At 31.1% G+C, this 22,866-nt stretch overlaps 1 protein-coding gene across 1 annotated transcript; it reads right to left on the minus strand.

Moving 5' to 3' along the window:
- Positions 1-505: 505 nt before the first annotated feature.
- On the minus strand, positions 506-16,512 carry LOC126901371 (E3 ubiquitin-protein ligase rnf8-A-like). Its single transcript, XM_050677781.1, has 10 exons — positions 16,386-16,512; positions 8,653-8,805; positions 8,334-8,400; positions 7,623-7,739; positions 6,261-6,330; positions 5,850-5,947; positions 4,035-4,233; positions 3,810-3,980; positions 3,603-3,705; positions 506-3,524 (listed from the first exon to the last, which is right to left on the minus strand). Exons 1-8 carry the CDS (start codon positions 16,499-16,501, stop codon positions 3,919-3,921), a joined length of 882 nt encoding a protein of 293 aa, XP_050533738.1. The 5' UTR covers positions 16,502-16,512; the 3' UTR covers positions 506-3,524; positions 3,603-3,705; positions 3,810-3,918.
- Positions 16,513-22,866: the final 6,354 nt, after the last annotated feature.

Here is a 22,866-nt window from a genome sequence, read left to right on the forward strand (position 1 = left end):
TGGAAATTATATTTGATGAAAGTCAAACTGCAAATTCAGGAAGAGAATCAGATTCAGCAAGTTCTAACGATGAAAGCAAAAGTGAAGAATATCAAGAAAAAGTTCAATCGTTCAAATCTACGACAACGTAAAACCTTGAAGAAGCCTGAAAAACTGAATGATTATGAATTTTGTTTCAATTAACAAGTTAGATATGGCTAAGATATGTGAGGTTGAAGATATCTCTGTTTCTGAAGCGTTTAATGATGAAAAATGGAGAAAAACAATGACAGAAGAATTTAAGTCACTTGTAAAAATAAATACACGGAATTTGGTTAAACTGCTAAATAACATCAAATCGCTTACTTGTCGTTAATATTACGTAAAAAGCAAGATTGTCGATACAAGGCCAGACTTGTTATCAGAGGTTTTGAACAAAAGAAAGGTATTGATTATACTGATACATTTAGTCCAGTAGCTCGTTATGTATCAATTGGACTGCTTTTAAGTCTTGCTGCATCNAATAACTTGGAGACCAGACTATAGAACCAAACTCAAGGTGAGGTCTGACTAGAGAAAAGAATAATGTTTTGAATGTATTAAAGTTCTTTAAATTATTCGTATTTCTATTTAAAAACCCTAACATTTTAAAGGTTTTTTTAATAATGGTATTAATATGAATTGAAAAAGACATTTTACTTTCAATAACAATTCCTAGGTCTCTAACAGAATTGACACGCGTTATAATGCAGTTATCTATTTTATAATTACACTTGATTTCTATATCTATTTTAGAAAAAGAAATAACATTACATTTACTTATATTTAAAGGTAGGCGATTTTGATGGCTCCAATTTATAAAATTATCAAAGTTCGATTGTAATTTTAATGTATCGTCTAGAGATCTAAATTTTGAGAAAATCTTAGCATCATCAGCAAATAAAATAACTTCAACTGAGCTATCAAATATTGCAGGGAGATCATTTATAAATAATATAAATAGGAGAGGGCCCAGATGTGAGGCAATCCAGAATTAACTAAAAAATTATTTGAAACATGACAAGATAATTTTACTGCTTGAGTACGTGAACTAATATAGGATTTTATCCAACCCAAAAAACTACCGTGGATTCCGAAAGAAACTAATTTATTTAAAAGTAGGCTATGATTTACTTTAACAAAAGCTTTCTGGAAATCGGTGTATATTGAGTCTAATTGGACATAATCATTAAGAGAATCAAGTATCTTTGACTGAAAAATGTGGTTAAGATTGACATTTTAGATCTAAATCCATGTTGATTTTTACAGATTTATGGCGACATTAGTTTAGTTAATTTATTTGTTATAATCGCTTCAAATATTTTAGGTATATGTGATAATTTAGAAATTGGTCTATAATTTGAAACATTATGCATATCTCCTTATTTGTGTACTGGTGTGATAAACGATTTTTGCCATATATTGGGAAAATAACCTAAATTTAAAGATCTATTAAAAATTAGATGAAGTGGCTTAATTAATACAAAACTAAACAATTTTAGAAATATTGATGGTACACCATCAGGTTCCGTACTCGTATTCATATCTAAATTATTTAATAACTCTTGAATTTCATTTTGATCAATAGACATGGAGCTTAAATTAACATTTATATTATTCATTAAAGACGTATATAAATTTTCTTGGGACTCTTCATTAAAGATTCTTGAGTCAGTATCATAAACACTGGAAAAGTAGTTAGCAATTAATTAAGCTGTTTCATAGATGTTTGAAGATGAGTGGTTTTGATATTTAACGCAATCTGGTACTACATTATTAGTTTTTTTCAGTGAGTTCATATATTTCCAAAAAGGTTTAATATTTGTTTGGATTCCGTTTTCTAAATTTGTGATAAATTGTGTATGGGAGAGAGATTATAATTTTTTGCATTTCTTGCGGAGATTAGAGAAAATAAGATAATCTTAACGAGAATGACTAAGTTTAAATTTTTTATGAGCACATTTCTTATCAATAATGAGTGTTCTAAGCTCAGCATTTGCCCAAACAGGTGAAAAATTATTAAATATTTTTGTTTTGGGTATAAATAAAGAGAATGTATGATAAATTATTTCATAAAATTTATTTATTTGAGCCTCAAAAGTTAAAGTATTGTCTAGATCAAGTTCAAAATCGATGTTTGATAGAAAAAGAGAAATTTTATTGAAATCACAATTTTTGAAATTATACACTAGTGGAAGCTCATAAGAATTTTGTAAAAAGGGATCAGTAAATTTTATATTTAACTCTAAAGGAGGATGAAAATCATCAATTATTGGAACGAGGGATTCAGATGAATGAACAATAGAAGTAAGTTCTACATCAGAACTAAGAAATATACAATCAAGAGTACGACCTAAAGAGTTTTTAATGTAATTACATTGTTTTAAATTTAAAAGATTTACAAAATAATTATATAGTATATCTCCAAAGACATTACCTTGAATACTTGATTCGATAGACCAATCGTAGCTATTTAAATTAAAATCACCAGTAATAATAAAATGGTAATCAGGATAGTTAAAATATATAGACTCTATAACATCACATTGTTTAAAATACATTTCAATAGTTGCATCAGGTGGAATATACACACAACCTAAAACTATTTTTATTTTATTTACAGTGAATTTTAGAAATAATTGTTCGATTCCAGTTACAAGAGGAACATTTAATAATTCACAACATATTTTTTTATTTATTGCAATTAACACACCACCACCACGCAGTTTACCGTACGACAAATTACGATCATCTCTATATAAATTATAATTATTAAAACCAAGTTCCGCATCAAAAATATTATAATTTAACCATGTTTCATTTAAACAAACTATATCATAATTCACATTTAATAAGGCATTTCGTAAAAAATTTATCTTTGTTAATAGACCACGAACATTTTGAAAAAAAATATTAATTATAAAAAATTATCATTTCGGAGATTTACTGAACGGTTATTTTTTATAACAATTTTCGGTGTTCCTTTCACATATTTAATAATTAGATCAGATTCGCCATTATTTTTACGAGTCTCCAATTCACAGTGGAGTTTTTTCATATAATTCCTTTGATGCAGCGTGCGGTCCGAACTGATTCGAATAATAGAAGGCGGTTGTAATGATAACAATGTTTTCTTAGATTTTAAGATATCAAACGCTTCAGCTGGTGAAGCAAATATAGCTTTTATCGGGCGAGTATTATTCTGGTCACGGTTACCCAATCGGATAACTTTTAAAGGTTTAATAATATTTTCACCACTACTTATTGAACTGATAACATTACATACCAAATTAGAGTCTTGCACAATTTTATTAGTTATGTTATCTGACTTGGACTCTGGAACATTGTATAGAATTAAATTTGACGCTCTCATGTTACGCTCACTTATTTCGTTGATTATGAACTCTTCAGAATTGTCTGATGTATAAATAGTGACTTTTTGAGTTTTAAGATCGTTTACTTCAGTAATTAAACGGTTAATAATTAATTTCAGTTCGGGGAGTTCACTAAAAAGCATTATAACAGGCTACACAAAAGAATTTCAAACTACGATTTTTTAATGTTAGACATTTAATTTCACTCACTACTAAACCAGAACACTTGTTATGTACAGACAATTTGCAGCCATCACATTTGATAGGATAATCCAGTTCGGCAAATCCAAGATTACATTTATAACAAACCTCACTATTACTTAAAGACATTATAGAAATTAATTTACAGTAATATAAATTTTATATTATAAAGAAAATTTATTTTATTTTACAGTTAAGAAACACACAACCTATTACCTATTATCTATTACACAACCTAATTTATTAATAATAATAAATTTACTTCATGAATTCTTTGCAATATTTCTCATTGAACATGTGCAGGTTATATATTTCGACGTATATCTTATCTTCTTCTACGACCTCTCCGAGCCATTTGTGGTGCTCGCCGGACATTAACTGCCAATCCTAAAAATAGTTATAACAATAAATATAAGTTAATAAATGTTCAAATATACTTACTTTCTTGTTGTATATTTTCCCGATGTTCTTTTATTTCATTCCCAAGAACATTACAAATATTAGTAATGAAGTTATCCATAGATAGGCATAGGGTTTCGGTTTGAACTGAAGTTCGACAAAGAGGACACACATTATTTTCTCTCAACCAAGTATTTAAACAAATTTCACAAAATGTATGGCTGCAATTAATTGTACACGCCTAAAAAAAAAACAAATTTACATATTAAATTTTATATAAAATATTCATTTTCACAATTTATGACTAAATTTTATTTATTTCCCAATGATAATGAGATATTCATAATCATTTTTTAAATCTAATTAATGGATGCGTAAAATTCAACTTTTCTTGAACTAAAATTTTGTTGTAATATACACAATGCTCTGCATTACGCATCTTACATTTATCAATATTTAATATTTAATTATTAATATAATTATATTCAATATATCAATATTTAATACCAATTGTATACAAACAAATAATTAAATTATCTGTCATAACATATACACATTTGTACACCAGCTATTACATATTTATATACATGTGTTAAATTGATTATTGTATACTATGCATCTTATCTTAAACTAATTATCATGTTCAAATTTTATACAATAAACTGAAAATCACTAAAAGCGCTGGTGGCAACACCCCATGATGGGGGCAATTAAAAATAATATAAAAAGGCGCTGATTTTCTAAGAGACCTTCAGTTCTCTCTTCTTTTTGAAGATCTGAATTCAATAAGGAATTCAGAATTCTTCTAACTGATTTATTTTGATCAAACTAGCAGCGACCCCGTGTTTTCGTCGGTACATTTTAAAGCGATATCAAGTACAATTATTTTTGTGTCAATACTTTATTTATTTATTAAAAAGGAAAAGTATAAATCCGAACGTAAGATATATAAAAGAAGTAGGTAAATTTATATTAACCCAATTATTTAGAATTAATAATCTGAGTAAAGAATGATAAAGCAACAGATCACATATTCAAATTTTCTTAATTGTTACTGACTAGTTCGTACTTTGTACATAATCACATTACATGGTATTCATGAGATGGCCACCGCCTCTTCGTTGCCTCAGTGCATTATTTCAGGTACTTACCAGTTAGGTCATTTTTAATACCTCTATGAGAGGAACTTAATACAAATCTTTTTATATCTACTAGTCTTTACTATTCTAAACCCTCGGACTCTACAACCCCGATAGTACCTCGATGTAATATTTTTCATTTTACCTAAATTGCATTTTATCTTCAAAAACAAACAAATTTACTTTAAAATGTGACACATCATGGTAATGTAAATATAAGTAAATGAAGTAATTTTAAAATCGTTTTTTATCTTAGACGATTAAGCAAATTTTATTTTAAATTGAAAATTTGTGTCTTCATATGTTTAGCAATCATATTAATTGTTAGTTCAAAATAAAAATATGTACATTTACCGAAAGAAAAGCATTTTAAATTACTTTACTAGATTTTAAATATGAATTTTATAATTGATTTTTAAACACATTAATTTACTTTTTCAACTAATAAAAAATAAATTTTCATCAGCAGTAATATTTTTAGTTAAAATATTTTAGCTTTACTTTTCAGAAATTTTATTTAAAATTCTAGGATTAGAAAGTTCAAAAAGTTTTCAGATATCTACTATCACTTTATAATATTTAACAATCTTAAAATTGATTAAAAAGTATTCCATTATACATTTTTTAACCAAAGTAACATAATAAATTTGCTAAGAACTTTTAACATGATGACGTGTTATATTCACACTATTAATGAATAAAAATGTAAAAATAATACCTTAACCATTAATTCATTACAAATCGAACATTGCAAATCACTTTCTAGAACGCTATAAACCTTTTTTTTGATCGTTTCTTCAATTTTTGATATTTGATCTAAAAAATAATTCAAACAAAAAAATTAACTTCTCAAAAAAAAAAAAGATAATAATTAAAGTATGTTGAAGCTATTAAATGACTTAACTTATATATAGTAATATATAAGCCCAAAATTAATTTTAACCCCATTACGTGAACTCCATTCAAAAAATAAATAAATGGTGTTCATAGGTTATTCACTTATATATTTTATACAGGTAAAAGTCAGGTAAATAGATTAAGACACAGTATATTTCATGTTATATACTAAGAATATCATGCGACTTTGCTTAAACAGGTATAAAATTAAATAAAGTAAGTTAAAAATCACCTTGTTGTATTTTTAAAGTATTTTCGTAATCTAAATTCTTTCTTGTTAATTCATGATTAGCGAGTTTATGCTGCGGAAAAAATTTTTTTTAATATGATTTAATACAAAAATATACGTTAATAAAACATGATTTTAGAACTAATTTAAAAACTAATACAATCTATATGTATATATATATATATACATTTTTTTTAGCTTCAGACAATTATAAACAAAAAAATTATCATATACTTTTTCATTTAAACAAATATTTTTCGAGTTACATTACATTTAATACGAGTACTAAAATTTATTTTTCATTTTTTTCATTTTACGGTTACTTTTTATCATGTTACACTTACGTTAGACACAATGTTATAAATGCATATGTGTGTATGTGTGAGTTTATTTATTTATTGTATCATTAAAGTGTAGTGTATATTGAGATACAACCGATAGAGTAGGTAATTGATTTGACGCTATATTATTTAAACCCAACTAAACGCTAAATTGTACATTCCCAAACAACAATCATATTATGTCAATGGCCACCGGAATTTCTGGTAATATTTTTCTTTTTCTTTGCCTTAATCCCAACTACTTGGGGTCAGCCACCCTTATCCTAAGCTTCCACTTGACACGATCTCCCACATCTTCTACGCTCACATCAGCTGTCCTCAAATCGCAATCAATAGCATCCCTCCATCTCTTTTTTGGTCTTCCTCTATCTCTTCTTCCTTCAACATTCATTTCTATAACTGTTCTTACAGCTTTCGATTCTTCTTTCCTCATACCATGACTAAACAATCTAAGTCTATTTTCTGTCATCTTATCCACGATTGACGCAACACCTATACTTCCTCTTATATGCTCGTTCCTTATCCTATCTTCTCTAGTCACTCCACTCATCCAACTAAGCATTCTCATCTCTGCTACACTTATTCTCTGCTCTACTTTCTTATCAACCGCCCAACACTTTGAACCATACTTCATAGCTGGCCACACAATTTTATACTAAATTTAAAAACTATAATTAGTATTTATTCATATATTATATTTTAAAATCAAAGAACTACTAATCAGGATATAATTAAAGAAATAAGAGTTCATGTTGCTTTTAAAATATTTCACCAATTTCTCTAAAGGAAACACTATCTACAGATTTGCATCGAAGCGTTTCTTATGATAGTGATTTTAATCACTGTCAGATATCATCTATACTTGTCCCATCTATGCCTCGTCCACACTGTGCCTCGACCCCACTGTGCTACCGTTTTTTTTTTTAATTATAGTAAATGTTAATAAAAAAAATTATTATTATGTGAAAATAATACAATATGTATTAACCAGTGGTTAAGTTATTTTTACTTAAAATATATTTACTTTTAGAACTGTTTTTTTCAATTTTTTAATTTTTTTTGATGCTTGATTAATTATTTCATTAAATTGATCAAATTTAGCATTTAGAAAACGCTTCATTGATGCTTGTTCACTTTTCAGCTAAAATAAATCAACTAATAATTAAAAAATTGGATTTAAATAAGTAATACGGTCACATTTTGTGCACAAATCTTGGTTCAGTCAATTACATTTAACAGCTTGGTCAGCATTCATGCTTATTACAGATAGATATACAGGGACCCGCTGACAATGTTAATATACATATTCTTATAGAAAACTGTTTGTGAAAATGTAGTGCAACAAGCAGTTGAGACCTACCATATGAATGTTTAATATCTAATTAATATTATTTGAACTTATTATTATTATTTAATTGTGATTTAAAAAATTATAATTCTCATGATGTTTATAGCACATTGTCTTCTCCCTGATGGACATTCTTAACATAACTTGAATCCATAGATTATTATTTTATTTTATTTTATTATTATTTGAATCCATTATACTTTAATTATTTTTTTCTAATGTGATATGTACTAATTAAAATGTTGGGTTACTGTTAACAGGCATATGAGATATGTACCCAAATAGGGTCGTATCATAAGTAAAAATTAAAAATAAATATATAATTTTTGTATTCATTTAAAGAAATGAATTGTAAAAAAAAAGATCATCCACAGAATTAAAACTTACAATATCGTCAACATCAGATTGACTTTCACTAGATTCATTTTCTTCACTAGATACTTCATTATTTCGTCTGAAAAATAAATACAATTAATTAAAACATCTAACTTTATAAAAATTAAACACAAAAAGCAGAGTAATACGGAAAAACAATGAAACACAAACAGCACACAAGAAAAAGGCAAACCAGTTAAGGTCAACGTCGGAAACGATATTTGTAGACAAATTGTCGCATCATACACAGTAGTTATAAGTAATTAACAATTGTTGACTTACCGCCATGTTCCTTGTGTGTGTGGTTATTGATATTGCGTTCAACACTTACCGTATTAGACTGAAACGTTCAGTCTCGTTGCCAAGAGGGGCATTGGGGGCGCCGGTGTAGCTGGTGGACGGTTGGCCGCTTCTCTCAATATCGTCAAAATCAGATTGACTTTCACTAGATTCATTTTCTTCACTAGATACTTCATTATTTCGTCTGAAAAATAAATACAATTAATTAAAACATCTAACTTTATAAAAATTAAACACAAAAAGCAGAGTAATTTTAAAAGAATAGGGTATATATGAATGAAATATTTTAAGCATNTTCTTGTGTCAGAACCAAAGAGGGAAAAAAAAGGAGGAAACTCCTCGGCGGATTACTCGGGACGAGGGGTTTCACGGTGGAAACTGGGAGGAGAAGGAGAGTCTGCAAGGAACCCGTCCACGGCGCGTCCCAAATCGTTCACGGCGTCCTCGACTTCCATGGGGGACGGTCCAGCTGTGGTGCTTGTTGCTGTGGAAGAGTGTCGCACGTTCTCCGACAGTGATGGTGGACGGGTCCTTGGCGCTGGTGTAACTGGTGGACGGTTGGCCGCTTCTCTCTCCCGATCTTTCCTCTCCTTGAGGGCCCTTCGGGTTTCACGGAGGGTAGCCTCGCGGCCGTCCCTCATCCCCCGATTGTAGAGTACGCTCGCGATCGCACAGTGGTCTGAAATCGAATTTTAGGCGCTCATATGTCTCATTTTAAAATGTACTCATAATGTTAAAATAATTATGAAAATTCAATTCTAGTATATTGCGTAGACAAAATATAAAATTTCAAGGTCACATGTTAATCCGGTCGTTATTTATAGCCGTTTGAAGTATAGATATGGTTATATTACAGTTATTTCAACATAAAAAAGGTCTTTCGTTGTTAAGTTTTCTAACAAGTTAAAAAAAATTTTTTTTGATTAAATAATGATCGTTTTAATAAAATAGAGCATTTTTTGAGGCGTTTTTGAAACTAAAAAGCACAATACTAAAAATTACCCTATTTTACCCAAGTATCAATGCATAGATATTGTAGAGCAACTAGTCTAGATTTCAAAAATATAATTTTTTATTGCGACGGACAAAAATAACTGTGCATAAGACTAATAAGATTAAATCAATTCGAACATTTTTTATTTACAATTAGCTTTCATTTATTTCAATTTCTAATATTGAATTGTTTAGGTTATTTATTTAATCTTCAACGTTCGATTCGGAATTGACAAATAAATTTCGCACATCAATAGAAAATTAATTTATACTTTTTTTTTTAATAATTTCATTGGAGATATATATGGATCACTTGATACTAATAGCATGTGCATCAAATCTTTTTTGGTATTATACCTGATACTTTCTTACTGGCGTAGGATATGATTCTTCTCTCTCCCGGTTCATCTCCGCGTTGAACGAGTATTGCTTCCACGCTCATTACATTCGCATCGGTTTGAAGGCAGAAAGTTTTGGCGCAGTCAGGAGGACTCAGACGTGGGGATTCACACAGGGCCTTTTTTACCTGTTCTAAAGCCCTTTGATGGTCTTCCGTCCACAACCATTTCGTTCCCCATCTTAGTAGATTTTTCGGCGTCGCTATTGTTTCAGCGTAGTTGTTGACGAATTAATAATACCAATTAAATATGCCGAGACATCTACGTAGATATTCCGTGGGACCGATAGAACGCTGATGGACTCGAGTTTTTCGGGCTGCTTGTCTATGCCCTCACCGTGTACAATATGACCCCAAAAAGAAATTTCGGGAAACCCTATTTTACACTTTTTTGAGTGACATGTCAGTCCGTGTCACTCTAATCGTTCTAGAACTTTGCCTAAATGTTCTAAATGCTTTTCTAAACTACTTGAATAAATAATTATATCGTCCAAGTAAACTTGGACGAAATCATCTAGATATCCTTCAAGTACATAATTCATAAGTCTTACAAAAGTCATAGATGAATTTTTGAGTCCAAACATTAGTACATGAAATTGAAACAAGCCCCTACTCGTTCTAAATGCCTTAAACTTACGACCTTTTGATTTAAAGAACATTGCCAATAACCCGACTTTAAGTCGATAATCTATACATAAACGAAAAGTCCCGTTCTTCTTCTTGGCCAACACGATCGGTGCTGACCACGGCGATACACTCGGTTCTATTAGCCCATGCGCCTCCATGTCGTTTACCATATCGTCAATAACCTCCTGCTTATGTAAGGGGTAGGGATACGGTTTTAGTGCGATAGGAGCGGGTCTTTCAATAGAATGTCGTGTTCGATCAATTTTGTGCGACTCACCGTGTCGTTGAAGACCGCTGCGTAATTACATATCGTCTGTGTTAATAACGTCGCTGGTTATATTTAACTGCGTCAGATGTGGTTTGCGGATCGCGTGTCGTGCGCCCGATTTCCAACAAGCGGTTGTACGTTTCCTATTGCCTAAGTGTATTGTTCCTGCTGAGTAGTCCCAGGCAACTTTCTGATCAATCAGAAAATCACGGCCAAGTAATACGTCGCAATACAGGTCGTCTAAAATAACCGCTGAAAAACGCATTTCTAAATCCTCGATTTTGGCGGTACCGTTCGTCGCGGCGATGTGTCCGTCCACTAGTTTAACCGCGTCAGTGTGTCCTCTATAAACAGTATTTATAAGCAATTACCGGTTTTACATACGATTTATGCGTCTGTGAGTCGAGTAGGGCTGTGACGAAGCCAGTTTCGAATTATAACTCGACCGCTGGAGTAGTAATTCTACGCGAGCATTTTCATTGGCCATTACTCGGGTGGTTTACGGTTCGAACGGGGGGCAGCTGGTTCTTAACCGCGACGTCGGTTTGCCCACTGACAGTGTTAACTGCCATTAGTGGACTTGTCGGATCGACTGATACCCCCTCCTCACTGTGCCCGAAAAAATTTCGAACACCTGACTCGCGCTTTAGTCGTTCGTGTCGGCAGCGTGTTCGAACTCCGATAACCTTGAATCTTGAAAATCTTGAACGTCATTTGCACTGCTCACCGCATACATTGTTGCCTTATGATTTAAATTTTTCTTAGTAATTTCCGGCACTGGGTATTAAGTTTTTTTTTGACCCCTACTACAAAGGCTAGCCGTGTTGTCGCCAACGGACCACCGGGTCAAACGTCGGACGGAAATTAGCCATCGTCGGAACTGGTACGCTAATTTTGTTTTATGTAAATTTTTGTTTAATGGCGTCGGTTGAGCCTGCCTCCTATTCTTTAGCCCTTCGCAGCTGGTAAAGTATAATTTAATGTTTATGTTTTGAGCCATACCTATTTTTGCTTTTTTTAGTGCGCCGTGCCTTAAGCTCGTGTGGCGAATTTAATTTTTATTTAGGTCCTGCAACATGGCAGGCGTGTACAAGACCACCTGTCATGCTATATCTATATTTATTGTGATTTTTTTTATAGGTTTTATATTCTATTTTATTGGGTGATGAATAGGTTATTAATACAATGTGGTGACGTAGTGCATTTTATTCCGGATGTCCCAACGTCTTGTAAGCTAAGTCTAACTGCCTAAAACCAGTCGCTTACTTGAGACGTATACCCGCCGTGCTTAGCGGCAATGCCGCGATTAATAGCCGGTGGGTACCCGAAGACATTCATCGTATTCTCTAATAATAAAAGTGTAGGTGTAACTATTTTTTTATTAATATCTGTTTTTTTTTCTCTGTTCCCCTTTAAATTGTAGACGAGGTTTTTTGACCGTTCGATTTTTTGCCTCGTGTTAAATTAATTTTTTTTTACTTAATAAATTCCCTTTAATATAACTGAACCATCATATTTTTCTTTTTTTTGCGTGTTCCATCTTCAATGGACTCGTGTATTTTTTTCCTTTCAAAAATCATCTCCCCTTAGTTTATAAGGTGCCGGCAACNCTTTAGATTATAAAATACGGGCAACGGCCTTGTATAAGGTTATCTCTCATTGATATGGTTATGTGACAACTGTCACAGGGTTTTGGTGTACATCTACTATCAACGACTCAACGGACATCAACTTTAATATTAATTANTTGGCCGGAAATTCACTTCTAGTCCATATCAATAAGGTCTTTATAACAAACTGTAACCAACACTTTTAGGCCCGTTTCACACTAGCGCGTATGATACGCGCGCTGACCAAACATTGATATTGTTTGATCCATTTTTGTTGTTTTACTTTGTATGTAGTATAGTATGATAAGCGCGTTTGTCCGGTGCGTACCGGTTTCTTTTTATTGTAATATNCTCGTTTGTCCGGTGCGTACCGGTATTCTTTTTATTGTAATATTGTAGTCGAGCGATGAGCTCGTCATCGTAAAGGACGACACGACGTGCACGCCAACATGTGTATACAAAATAAAATAATATAAACTAAGTTAAAANCTGGTAAACCACAATGTACTCGCGCGGCCGCCAAACGTTATTTATGAATAATAAACTCGGTTAACGTTTGTCGGGGGCCCTGCCGCGTCGTTTTTAACTCCGTCTCGAGCGCAGTCCTGATATCGATATTGTCCAACTCCTCGAGTAATTCGGACCTAAATTCCGCCCATTGCATATTGTTTAATTTAATCGCTCACCACCAATCACCTGCCCTGTCGTTCAGAAACGGGACGACGATGTTCACCCACGCGGTTGGGAGTATACCGCCCTGACAGAGTAGATCCTTCGCTCTGTCTAGAAACTCCCGTGGGTCCTCTTCGTTTCTCCCGTAATATTCAGGTAAGCCGGCGCGTACGGTGCGCAGGTCGTGGTAAGGTACCAATACAGACCGCTAGCTGCGGGTAGACGACAAATCATTGAAAGACCGACGACCGTCGATTGTGTTGAATTGCCCCTCCCGTGGTTGGCGCGTAAACGAAAAATCGGTCGGCTCGTTCTCACATGAATGAGTGCGCGGATAATGTTCGTCTTGCCAACCCGTACTACACATCNTGAGTGCGCGGATAATGTTCGTCTTGCTAACCCGTACTACACATCAGATTCGTCGTCTGAAGTGCGTAGCGCGAGGTTCACCGGATGTTCCTCCGGTAAAGGTGCTACGCCGGGCCGCTGATATTTCGCTGACACGGTCCGTGGAGTTGTCTGAAACCCTCACTTCGGGTTCGCGGACCGGAATTTCGCTATCGACCGGCGTACGGGGCGGTAAAATTTCGGTAGCTGGATTCCTCTCTTCGTTACGTATGTTTTCCTCTAGTATAATTAGCATGTTGGGTTTCGTCGCGTGGCATGGTAGCTGTCTGAAAGTGCATTCGCAACGTAATTCAGCGCAATTTCATTTATACTAATGATTTCCCCGAAATATTGACCGTTAATATTATATGTTAATTTACAAACCTTAATAATCAAATGTAGCTACGTTGATAGCGGAGACTAACAATATCTCCGTGTACGGTCAAATTTGCTACTGCAGTAGAAAACAATAAGATGGTACGGGGCCGCCGTATATGATATGGCAGCGAGTGAACAATAATAATAGCGGTTACCTGGGAATCGGCCCCTTTGACAAGGTCAGACGAAAATATACTATTTTTATCTACCAAAATATTGTAACTATCGGCCGGAAATTCACTTCTTGTCCATATCAATAAGGTCTTTATAACAAACTGTAACCAACACTTTTAGGCCCGTTTCACACTGACGCGTACGATGTACGCGTCTTGTATTTTTTCGTCATTTTTTCATGACTTCTACCCCTAGCAAGTTCTCGGAAAATGACTCTCATTATAGACACTGAAATTTTGATAAATGAGGTTCAGTTAAGACCAAATTTGTGAAATTCAAGGTATAGGAACAGGGATATAAGAGCAGCAACCTTTAGAAAAGTAGCGCAACGTGTTGTAATGGGGTTAGATGCTATGAACAGCAACGATCAAAAAGATTCAAGTGAGTATTTATGCATGTATATTGTACACAGGCATTGTCTCCTCTGGGGGCGGGTGGTCGCTCATCCCATGAAAATGCTTCCAATAAAATATAATTATGTTTTACACCTTATCTAATCACCCTATAAATTTACAATACAAAATGTTCAATATCAATTTCATACTATTTTAATTTCTATAATATTTATTTATTCATGTATTATACTTATAAATCATAAAATTAGTCATCATGATATTATTAAGGAATTAGGGTCAATTTTTTTTTTGGTATAACCCAACAATTCCTTCTAAAAATTAAACTCAATCTACAGATATGCATCGATACGATTTTTATGATAGTAATTTTAATTAATGTCAAATATAATCTATACTAATCTCAACTATGTGGAGTCCCAACTGTTAGGGTTTTTTTTTGTCTATGAATAATAAATATATATATTTTAAAATTACCTTTATCATGGTTCAGTGGACAAAGTACAGCATAGGTGGAAAAATGCCAGGGACCAGATGAATAGCATAAAAATGTATAAAATATTACTTTTAAAAATTTTTATTTGTATGTTTATACTAAGAACAATTTTAATAAATGTTAATTATAAAAAAATGTTATTTTTTAGTTAAAATAATTTTTGTGGCAAAAACTTTTTACCAAAAGAATAAAAATCAAAGACCATTACTAGTAGTACTAAGAAGACATTTAACATAAACTTATTGAGCACATTACTTTTATTGACTTAATGAATCATTCTATCTTGCCATTCTACTTTACCAGTTTATAAAGTAATTGGCAAACTGGACCCTTAATATATTACCTGATCTATTAATACTTAATGTGTCTTCAAATCTAAATCCATCCATATTCCTGACAAAATAATGCAATATACAACAAGCTTTAACAATTTTTATAGTTAAGTTCTACACTTGTGTTCATCGATCTATGGTAAATTCGCCATTTGTGGGAAAGTATTCCAAAAGTTGATTCTATATATCTTCATGCTCGAGACTAGCGATAATTAAATACTTTTTTTTTGTAATTCAAATTGCTTTGTGCATATGGTCTAAGTAAGCTTTGAGATACACCAAAAGCTTCATCAGTAACTATTACAAACGGTAATGGATTTCATTGACCGGGTAAGGGTTTCGGTGGTGGTACAAAAAGTTCTTTATCTTCTAGTTTTTTGTAAAATTTTGTTTTTTTAAAAAGTGTTGAATCACAACACTCTCCTTGAGCTCCCACATCAATAAAAGGAAAACAATAATTTGCATCACAAATGGCCATAAGAACTATTGAATAGTAATGTTTGTAATTATAAAAATCTGATCCAATCTGGATTGGTTTAATTAAGCGAATATGTTTTCCGTCCAAAGCGCCGATGCAATTTATAAAGTTAGCATCGTTTTCAAAACCCAAAGCAATTTCTTTACATTTTTGCTGATCCGGCAAAGGCATAATTTAAGATTTAAGTGACCATAATTCGCTGCATAAATTTTCTACTATTTTACTAATATTAGATATTCCCATTCTATAGGAGTAATGAAGGTCTGTGAATGAATTACCCGATGCTAAGTATCTATAAATACGAGCTAATTAAAATATTACGTCAGTATTTATTCAAAAAACGTTAGTATGATTTCTGAGTAATTACAAATACTGTTAGATTTTCCCCACCTAATATCGTGTTTTAATAATAAAAATTTCAAAATGTGAATTGTCAATATTATTAATTTTTTTAAGTAAAAAAAATTACTTTTATTAAACCCTTAATATTTTCCTATAGAAAAAACATCAATTCCCCGTCATTTTATTGATAATTATTAGGTAGTTATTATAAAATTAGCTCCTTAAATAATTTATTTTAAGTAATATTTATTACTTACCTTAATGTTATGCACAGCCTTTCTGTCGAAGAAGTAGGTATGCGAATGTTACTATTTACTACGTTTAGCCCCTTTTCTAACTTTGAAAATAATTCATAAAAAAATTTTAACGACATTCTGAAATAATTAAAACATTTCTCTTCGTGGTCTCTTAATTCAGAAAAAAGGGTTGCAAAGCGCCATTAAGAGGTCTTTGAACCAGCATAGGGTGAACCCAAAATCGTCTATTTTTTTTTTATTTTGTAAGTATTCTTTTTTAAAATGTGCCTGTAGGCCGCAAAAGCCAACATACATCTTATCTGTTGGACATTCATTTTGAAAATAAATAAAAATCGCTATAGCAAAAGCGCGGTATAGTGTGAAAAAAAAAAAAAAAAAACGCTGCGCATACAAAAATATACGCGCTAGTGTGAAACAAGCCTTAAACGACAATACTATAAAAGAAAATTTTTCCAGGGACCAGGCTAACAATCTAATCCCCCAAACATGTAACTGTGAATAACCCAGGTAAAAATTCACTGCTGTCACCAGTGAAATCCGTTCAAATAACTATATGAACTATCAAATTTGTGAGTGAGACTTCATCGTTAAAACTAAAATCTAATATAATTAGAAATAAAACTGAATCGGCTCAAAGCTTCTTACCTTAACTTCTCTCGGCCGGTTGAGATTCCTCTTCGGTGAGCCAGTTAACGCGTATCCAAATGGTACGGCACTCAAGGTATATATGTATAAATATAATATATTTATGTCTATGTGTATATATATTTACACAAGCACAACAGTAAAAACAAAGAAATAACGTCGTAAGACAATAGTTGATTAATATTATATTAGATATTTTCCTTAATTCGAACAATGTTATACGTATGTAACAATGGGCAACTACCCTTCTGTCGTCGGTAATATCGGTAATGAGCTCACTCGCCGCAATCCAAAAAAAAAAAAAAACACGGAAAAACAATGAAACACAAACAGCACACAAGAAAAAGGCAAACCAGTTAAGGTCAATATCGTGAGAGACAGTGGAGAGCGCCAGCCTAGAGCGACGGGCGGTGCCGTGTCAATGTAAAATATATATTTAATATTTTATAAACAAATATTGTTCATACTATTTGTAATTATCATATTAACCGATTAGAACGTTAATAATAAAAATAACTGACATGTAATAAAATAATATTTTTCAGAAATTTTTGATTTAGACATAGTGTTTATATTAATCAATTCATTTGATGGCGTTTAATAAAATGAATAATAGATTTGATTATATTAGTGTATTATTTATCCATATTCTACAAATTACTTACACACATGATGTCTTAAGAATAATCTTACTTCAATTTTTTGTTTGTACATGTTTGTAAAACAAATCTGTACAGATATTTAATAATTCTATTCTCATCTACAAAGGAAATGACATCTCCATGATTTAAAATTTGATAATCATATGGGTTATTGGGAATTCGCACACAATTTACATAAGTTTCATTATCTGTTCCCTGTAGTACAGATATTGTTGGTCAACTTAGAATTAATTATTCTCTTTGATAGCTTAATTAATATAAACATGCAATAAAAATTTTAAGACTTACATTGAGAGATATAATATATTGGCCATTGAATTTATTTATAAAACAATGCCGTCTTGAAATAGATTCTTCTTCAATTACTAGTGAAGAGGCAGGAGAACTTCCAATAACAAACTGAAGAGTTATAATACATCAATTTAACCATTTTAAAGAAAAATGAATTATATTGTAAAATATAAAACAAAGTTAAGATGGCTTAAAGTTAATATAAATATTATTTTCATATAAAAATATATGTATTTTTAATAGTTCATCTTAACACTTAAATTTATTTTATTTCCTAAAGAAAAAATCTACCTCAGTCTCTCCAATTGGATAGATAGTGCCACTAGCCAAGTTCTGTAATGTCGCATTACAAGTTAAGTCAGAACAACTATTACTTCTTTTTAAACTCATCGTGTTTTTATCACTTTTAAGATTTAAGGTATTCAGTTTCAAATCTATTATATAAATACACTTTAAAGTAATTTGTTTTGAATTAAAAACATTCGAAACTATGGTAGCAGATGTTGATTACATACTGATAATACAAAATAGAACAATTTTAAAAAATTTTTAGAAAATAATAATGATAAAAACAAATAAATAACTGGAGTCAATTTTGATGAACAATGTGTCAAAGATCATAAATCGTATCTAGTCGAACACATTACCCTCAAAAATTGAAAAAAATTCTCTCGTTCCCCGCAAACGGGGGAAATCACCCAAAAAATTACAAATTTAAAAATCGCTAATTTTCGAAATTTTTTCAATTTTTTTACTTAAAATTGCCATAACTTATTTAAAAATGAACGAATAAATATAATAGTTTTTTGTATTGAAACTTTAGATATTTCCCTTTCATTTGATATAATTTTTTTTGAAAATATAACACTTATTTTGCTCATTGGGGGGGATTTAATATAGTAACTTTTTTACAAAAAATAACTTTTTCAACTTAATTTTTGAAAATGTTCCGGAAATACTGCGTCCTTTAAACATATATAAAATTAAACCTTATGTCATGCACTATAAAATTAAAAAAAAAAGTTTATCCCGACGACGTATCTTCTATGCGCAAATGGCTACCGTATTCAAAAATATGCTATTTTAACAAATTTTTTTTTTTTTAATTAAACACTATCTATAGATTAGCATCGAAGCGTTTTTAATCACTATCAGATATCATCTAAACTGGACCCAACTATGCCACGACCCTTGAAACGTTTCTACGTTTAATCTCTTTTTATTTGTTTTTTTTACTAACTTTAAATATGAAAATACAACACAAATTGTTCGAATAATCGATTTGTTCTGTTTTATTTTAAAAAAGATGATTATATATATATATATTAAACAGCTAACTACCATATCAGTCTTATTTTAGAAACTATTTAATTTTGGGGTGAAGTAGAAGTATAACCCTCTGGATCACGGTTGGTAACGAATAGTTACGAACACCGTTGCAAAAGGTTAAGGGAATTTTTACAAAAAAGACAGTTATCTCGATCACGGTTGATAACACGGAGGTTATGATCACCATTGAAGATTAACTGTATTATGTAAGTGGTGGAATCTAACCCTTTGGATCACGGTTGATAAAGCGTTTATTACGAGCACCGTTGCAAAGGATTAAAGAGGAATATTTAGGAAAAGCTAGTAATCTTGATCACGGTTGATAACACGATGGTTATGATCACCGTTGAAAATTATATATGTAATAAGAGTTAAGATATAAGGAAAAAATAAAGAAAACTTACTCAATGGAAAGATGAATGGATGAAGACTAGTCGGTAATTGATATTGCGATCACTAGTAAAACGACACAAAGAAAAGAAAAACTAATGGAAAAACTATAAGTATTCTTAGAGAATAATTGTACAAGTAGTGACGGTGTACTTTATGCTACCCGTCACTACCTGAGTAGTGTAGAACGATTGCCCACCTATAATTAATTTTTTTAATTCCCTCCAAAAAACCAATATATATTCTAATTTCCCACTTCATTCCCGAGTTCTCGTTAAGACTGATATGTAACATAAAATAACCATTACGATAAGTATAATAAAAAATAAAAAAAAATAAATATATTAATTTACATTCTTTTGAATAAAGGTTGTCAAACAGCGTTGTCCAGCGGACTTTCTTGCAACTGTCAACCAATGCTAACGCTGTAGCGTAACGCTACACCCTACTGTGCCGCCACCTCACTGTGCTGGGTTTTTTTTTTACTTAAAATTGCCATAACTTATTTAAAAATGAACGAATCAATATAAATTTTTTTTTATAGATACCTTAGATATTTACCTATCATTTTATATATTTTTGTGAACATTTGACCCTTTAACAGACCACAGAAATGGTTTCAAAAGGATAACTTTTTTACAAAAAATTGACTCTTTCAACTTGACTTTTGAAAATGTTCCGGAAAGACTGACACTTTTATATATATATCTTAAATTAAAGCTTATGTAATATACTTTAATTAAAAAAAAAATTTGACCTCTGGATTTGTCTTAAATACAATGTAAAATACACGCTTGGGGTACAAGGGTCCATTTGGCGTATGGCAAGAAAATGTTTTGCATTTTTTCTTAATTCTTTTTTAGTTAGAATAAATTTTCTAATTAAACTCGTTTGATTTTTATCTCATGTACTTTCAATAACTTCAATCAAGATCAAGGATCCCATCACTTTAGTCGCGTAGTCATATTAAAACTATTTTACTAGATTTTAGATTTTAGCTTCGATGCATAACTGAGAAGGTATTTGTTTGTAACTATTATTTATTTTCTCTGCTCTAACTTGACCTATATTTTTCAATGATACGTCAAATGATTACAATTAGTTACCCTCAAAAATTGAAAAAGAAATTCTAATTTATCAATGAAACAGTTACTTATCCCATGTTCTCCATACAGATAATTAAAATCATTCATTTCTAATGTTTTCAGAGTATTTATTGACGAATCAAGTTTGAAATAATTATTTTATATGATAGGTTTCAACTACAAAATTAAATCATTTTACTTTGTAATTTAATAATTTTTTTACTTTATTTGTGTGTGCTACTTCTAGACTATATAATTTTTTGGTAACATGTAGCTATATAAATCATTTCTAAAAAAAATGATTGTTAGTTTCTCCTAATTTAACAATGGATTTTTACAATTATAATCAAATTTTATAGTACGCTATTGAGTTTTTAACCAGTTTTTTAGCTTCGATGCGAAACTGAGAAGGTATTAATTTTACTATGATGTGTTTATTTATTATTTTTTTATTTTTTGTGTCTGTTACCACTTTTTCTCAGCTCTCACTGGACCGATTTCTTTCAACAATACATCAAAAGATCAAAAATTGTATCTAGTTGAAGACATTACCCTTAAAAATTGAAAAATTTTCCCTCGTTCCCCTAATGGGGAAAATGTCAAAAAAAATTACAAATTTAAAAATCGGTAAATTTTGTCATTTTTTTCACTTTTTTTTCTTAAATCTTCTATAACTTCTTCAAAAATAAATTAATCAACATAATTTCTTTTTATACTAAAATCTTAGATATTTCATTTTTATTTGATATCATTTTTTTGAAACTTAAATGGGGGGGATTTAAAATAGCAAATTTTTTACAAAAACTAACTTTTTCAACTCAATTTTTGAAAATGTTCCGGAATTACTGCATCCTTTAAACATATATCAAATCAAAATTTATGTCGTATACTATAAAATTAAAAAAAAAAATTTGTTCCGACACCTTAACTTCTATGTGCAAATGGCTGTCGAAATTTAAAAAAATATATAATGTTTGTGATAAAAATCACCTTCTATCGGGATGCTTTTATACTTAAAACTGCCATAACATTTTCAAATATTAATAGAACAAAATAATATTTTTTATATTGAAACCTTAGGTAATTTTCTTTCATAAAAAAGTAGATTAAATCTATGCTGGACCTAACTATGCAACGTCCCCACTATGCCGCGACCCCACTGTGATGGATTTTTTTACACGTTTTCAAAACTTTAAGAAAGGTTTTCTTAACTTTGATGAAGAAAACTAATAAAAATATGTATAAGTGTATATTTAATGTAGATTAGTTAGATTCTATTGTTGAAATAATTAAATTTTTATGCAGAAGTTGATATTTTAAATACCTCCTAATAGGCAAGTAATTTTTTAAAAAGTGAAATTAAGTTCCTTGGATATATAATTACCCCGTGTAGATTTTTATGGATAAAAGTTAATTGGAAGCTGTTAAAAAATACCCATCACCACGTAACAAGAAAAGATTACAATATTTTATTGGTTTTTTTATCACAAGTTTTTAGAACTGTTTTCAAATATACTGATAAGCATCGTAATCAATTCGAACGTGTACAATTATTTTTTTTGGATATCATTGTAGTGCATCAAGATTTTGTTTTAAATTAATTCATTGAACATTTTTTTTTGTTTTAAATTTTATAGTTATTAAATTATGTTTTACTCTTGTTTCTAGATGGTGGCTAGCTTAACAAAAGGCAAGGAAAGTTGTAACGTGACAAAAGTATCTGGTTGTTTTTTTTTTTGTCTATTTGTATATATATATTTGTGTTGAGCCGAATGCGGACTGCGACGGCGTTTGTTGGTAAAATTATCATGATAAGGTGTTGTGATTTGTTTATGCGCGTGCGAGATAGTCAGCTGTGTACTACTTCGGACCGGTTCATGGACGGCATTTGTGTGTACATTCACCCCGCTCCTTTCCTATCTTGAACGTCATTTGCACTGCTCACCGCATACATTGTCGCCATATGATTTAAATTGTTTTTAATAATTTCCGGCACTGGGTATTTAGTTATTTTTTGACCCCTACTCTAAAGGCTAGCCGTTTGGTCGCCAACGGACCGCCGGGTCAATCGTCGGACGG

This window comes from Daktulosphaira vitifoliae, unplaced genomic scaffold (genome assembly GCF_025091365.1).
Source record: "Daktulosphaira vitifoliae isolate Bord-2020 unplaced genomic scaffold, ASM2509136v1 Scaffold_3, whole genome shotgun sequence".
In the NCBI taxonomy this organism is placed as follows: domain Eukaryota; kingdom Metazoa; phylum Arthropoda; class Insecta; order Hemiptera; family Phylloxeridae; genus Daktulosphaira; species Daktulosphaira vitifoliae.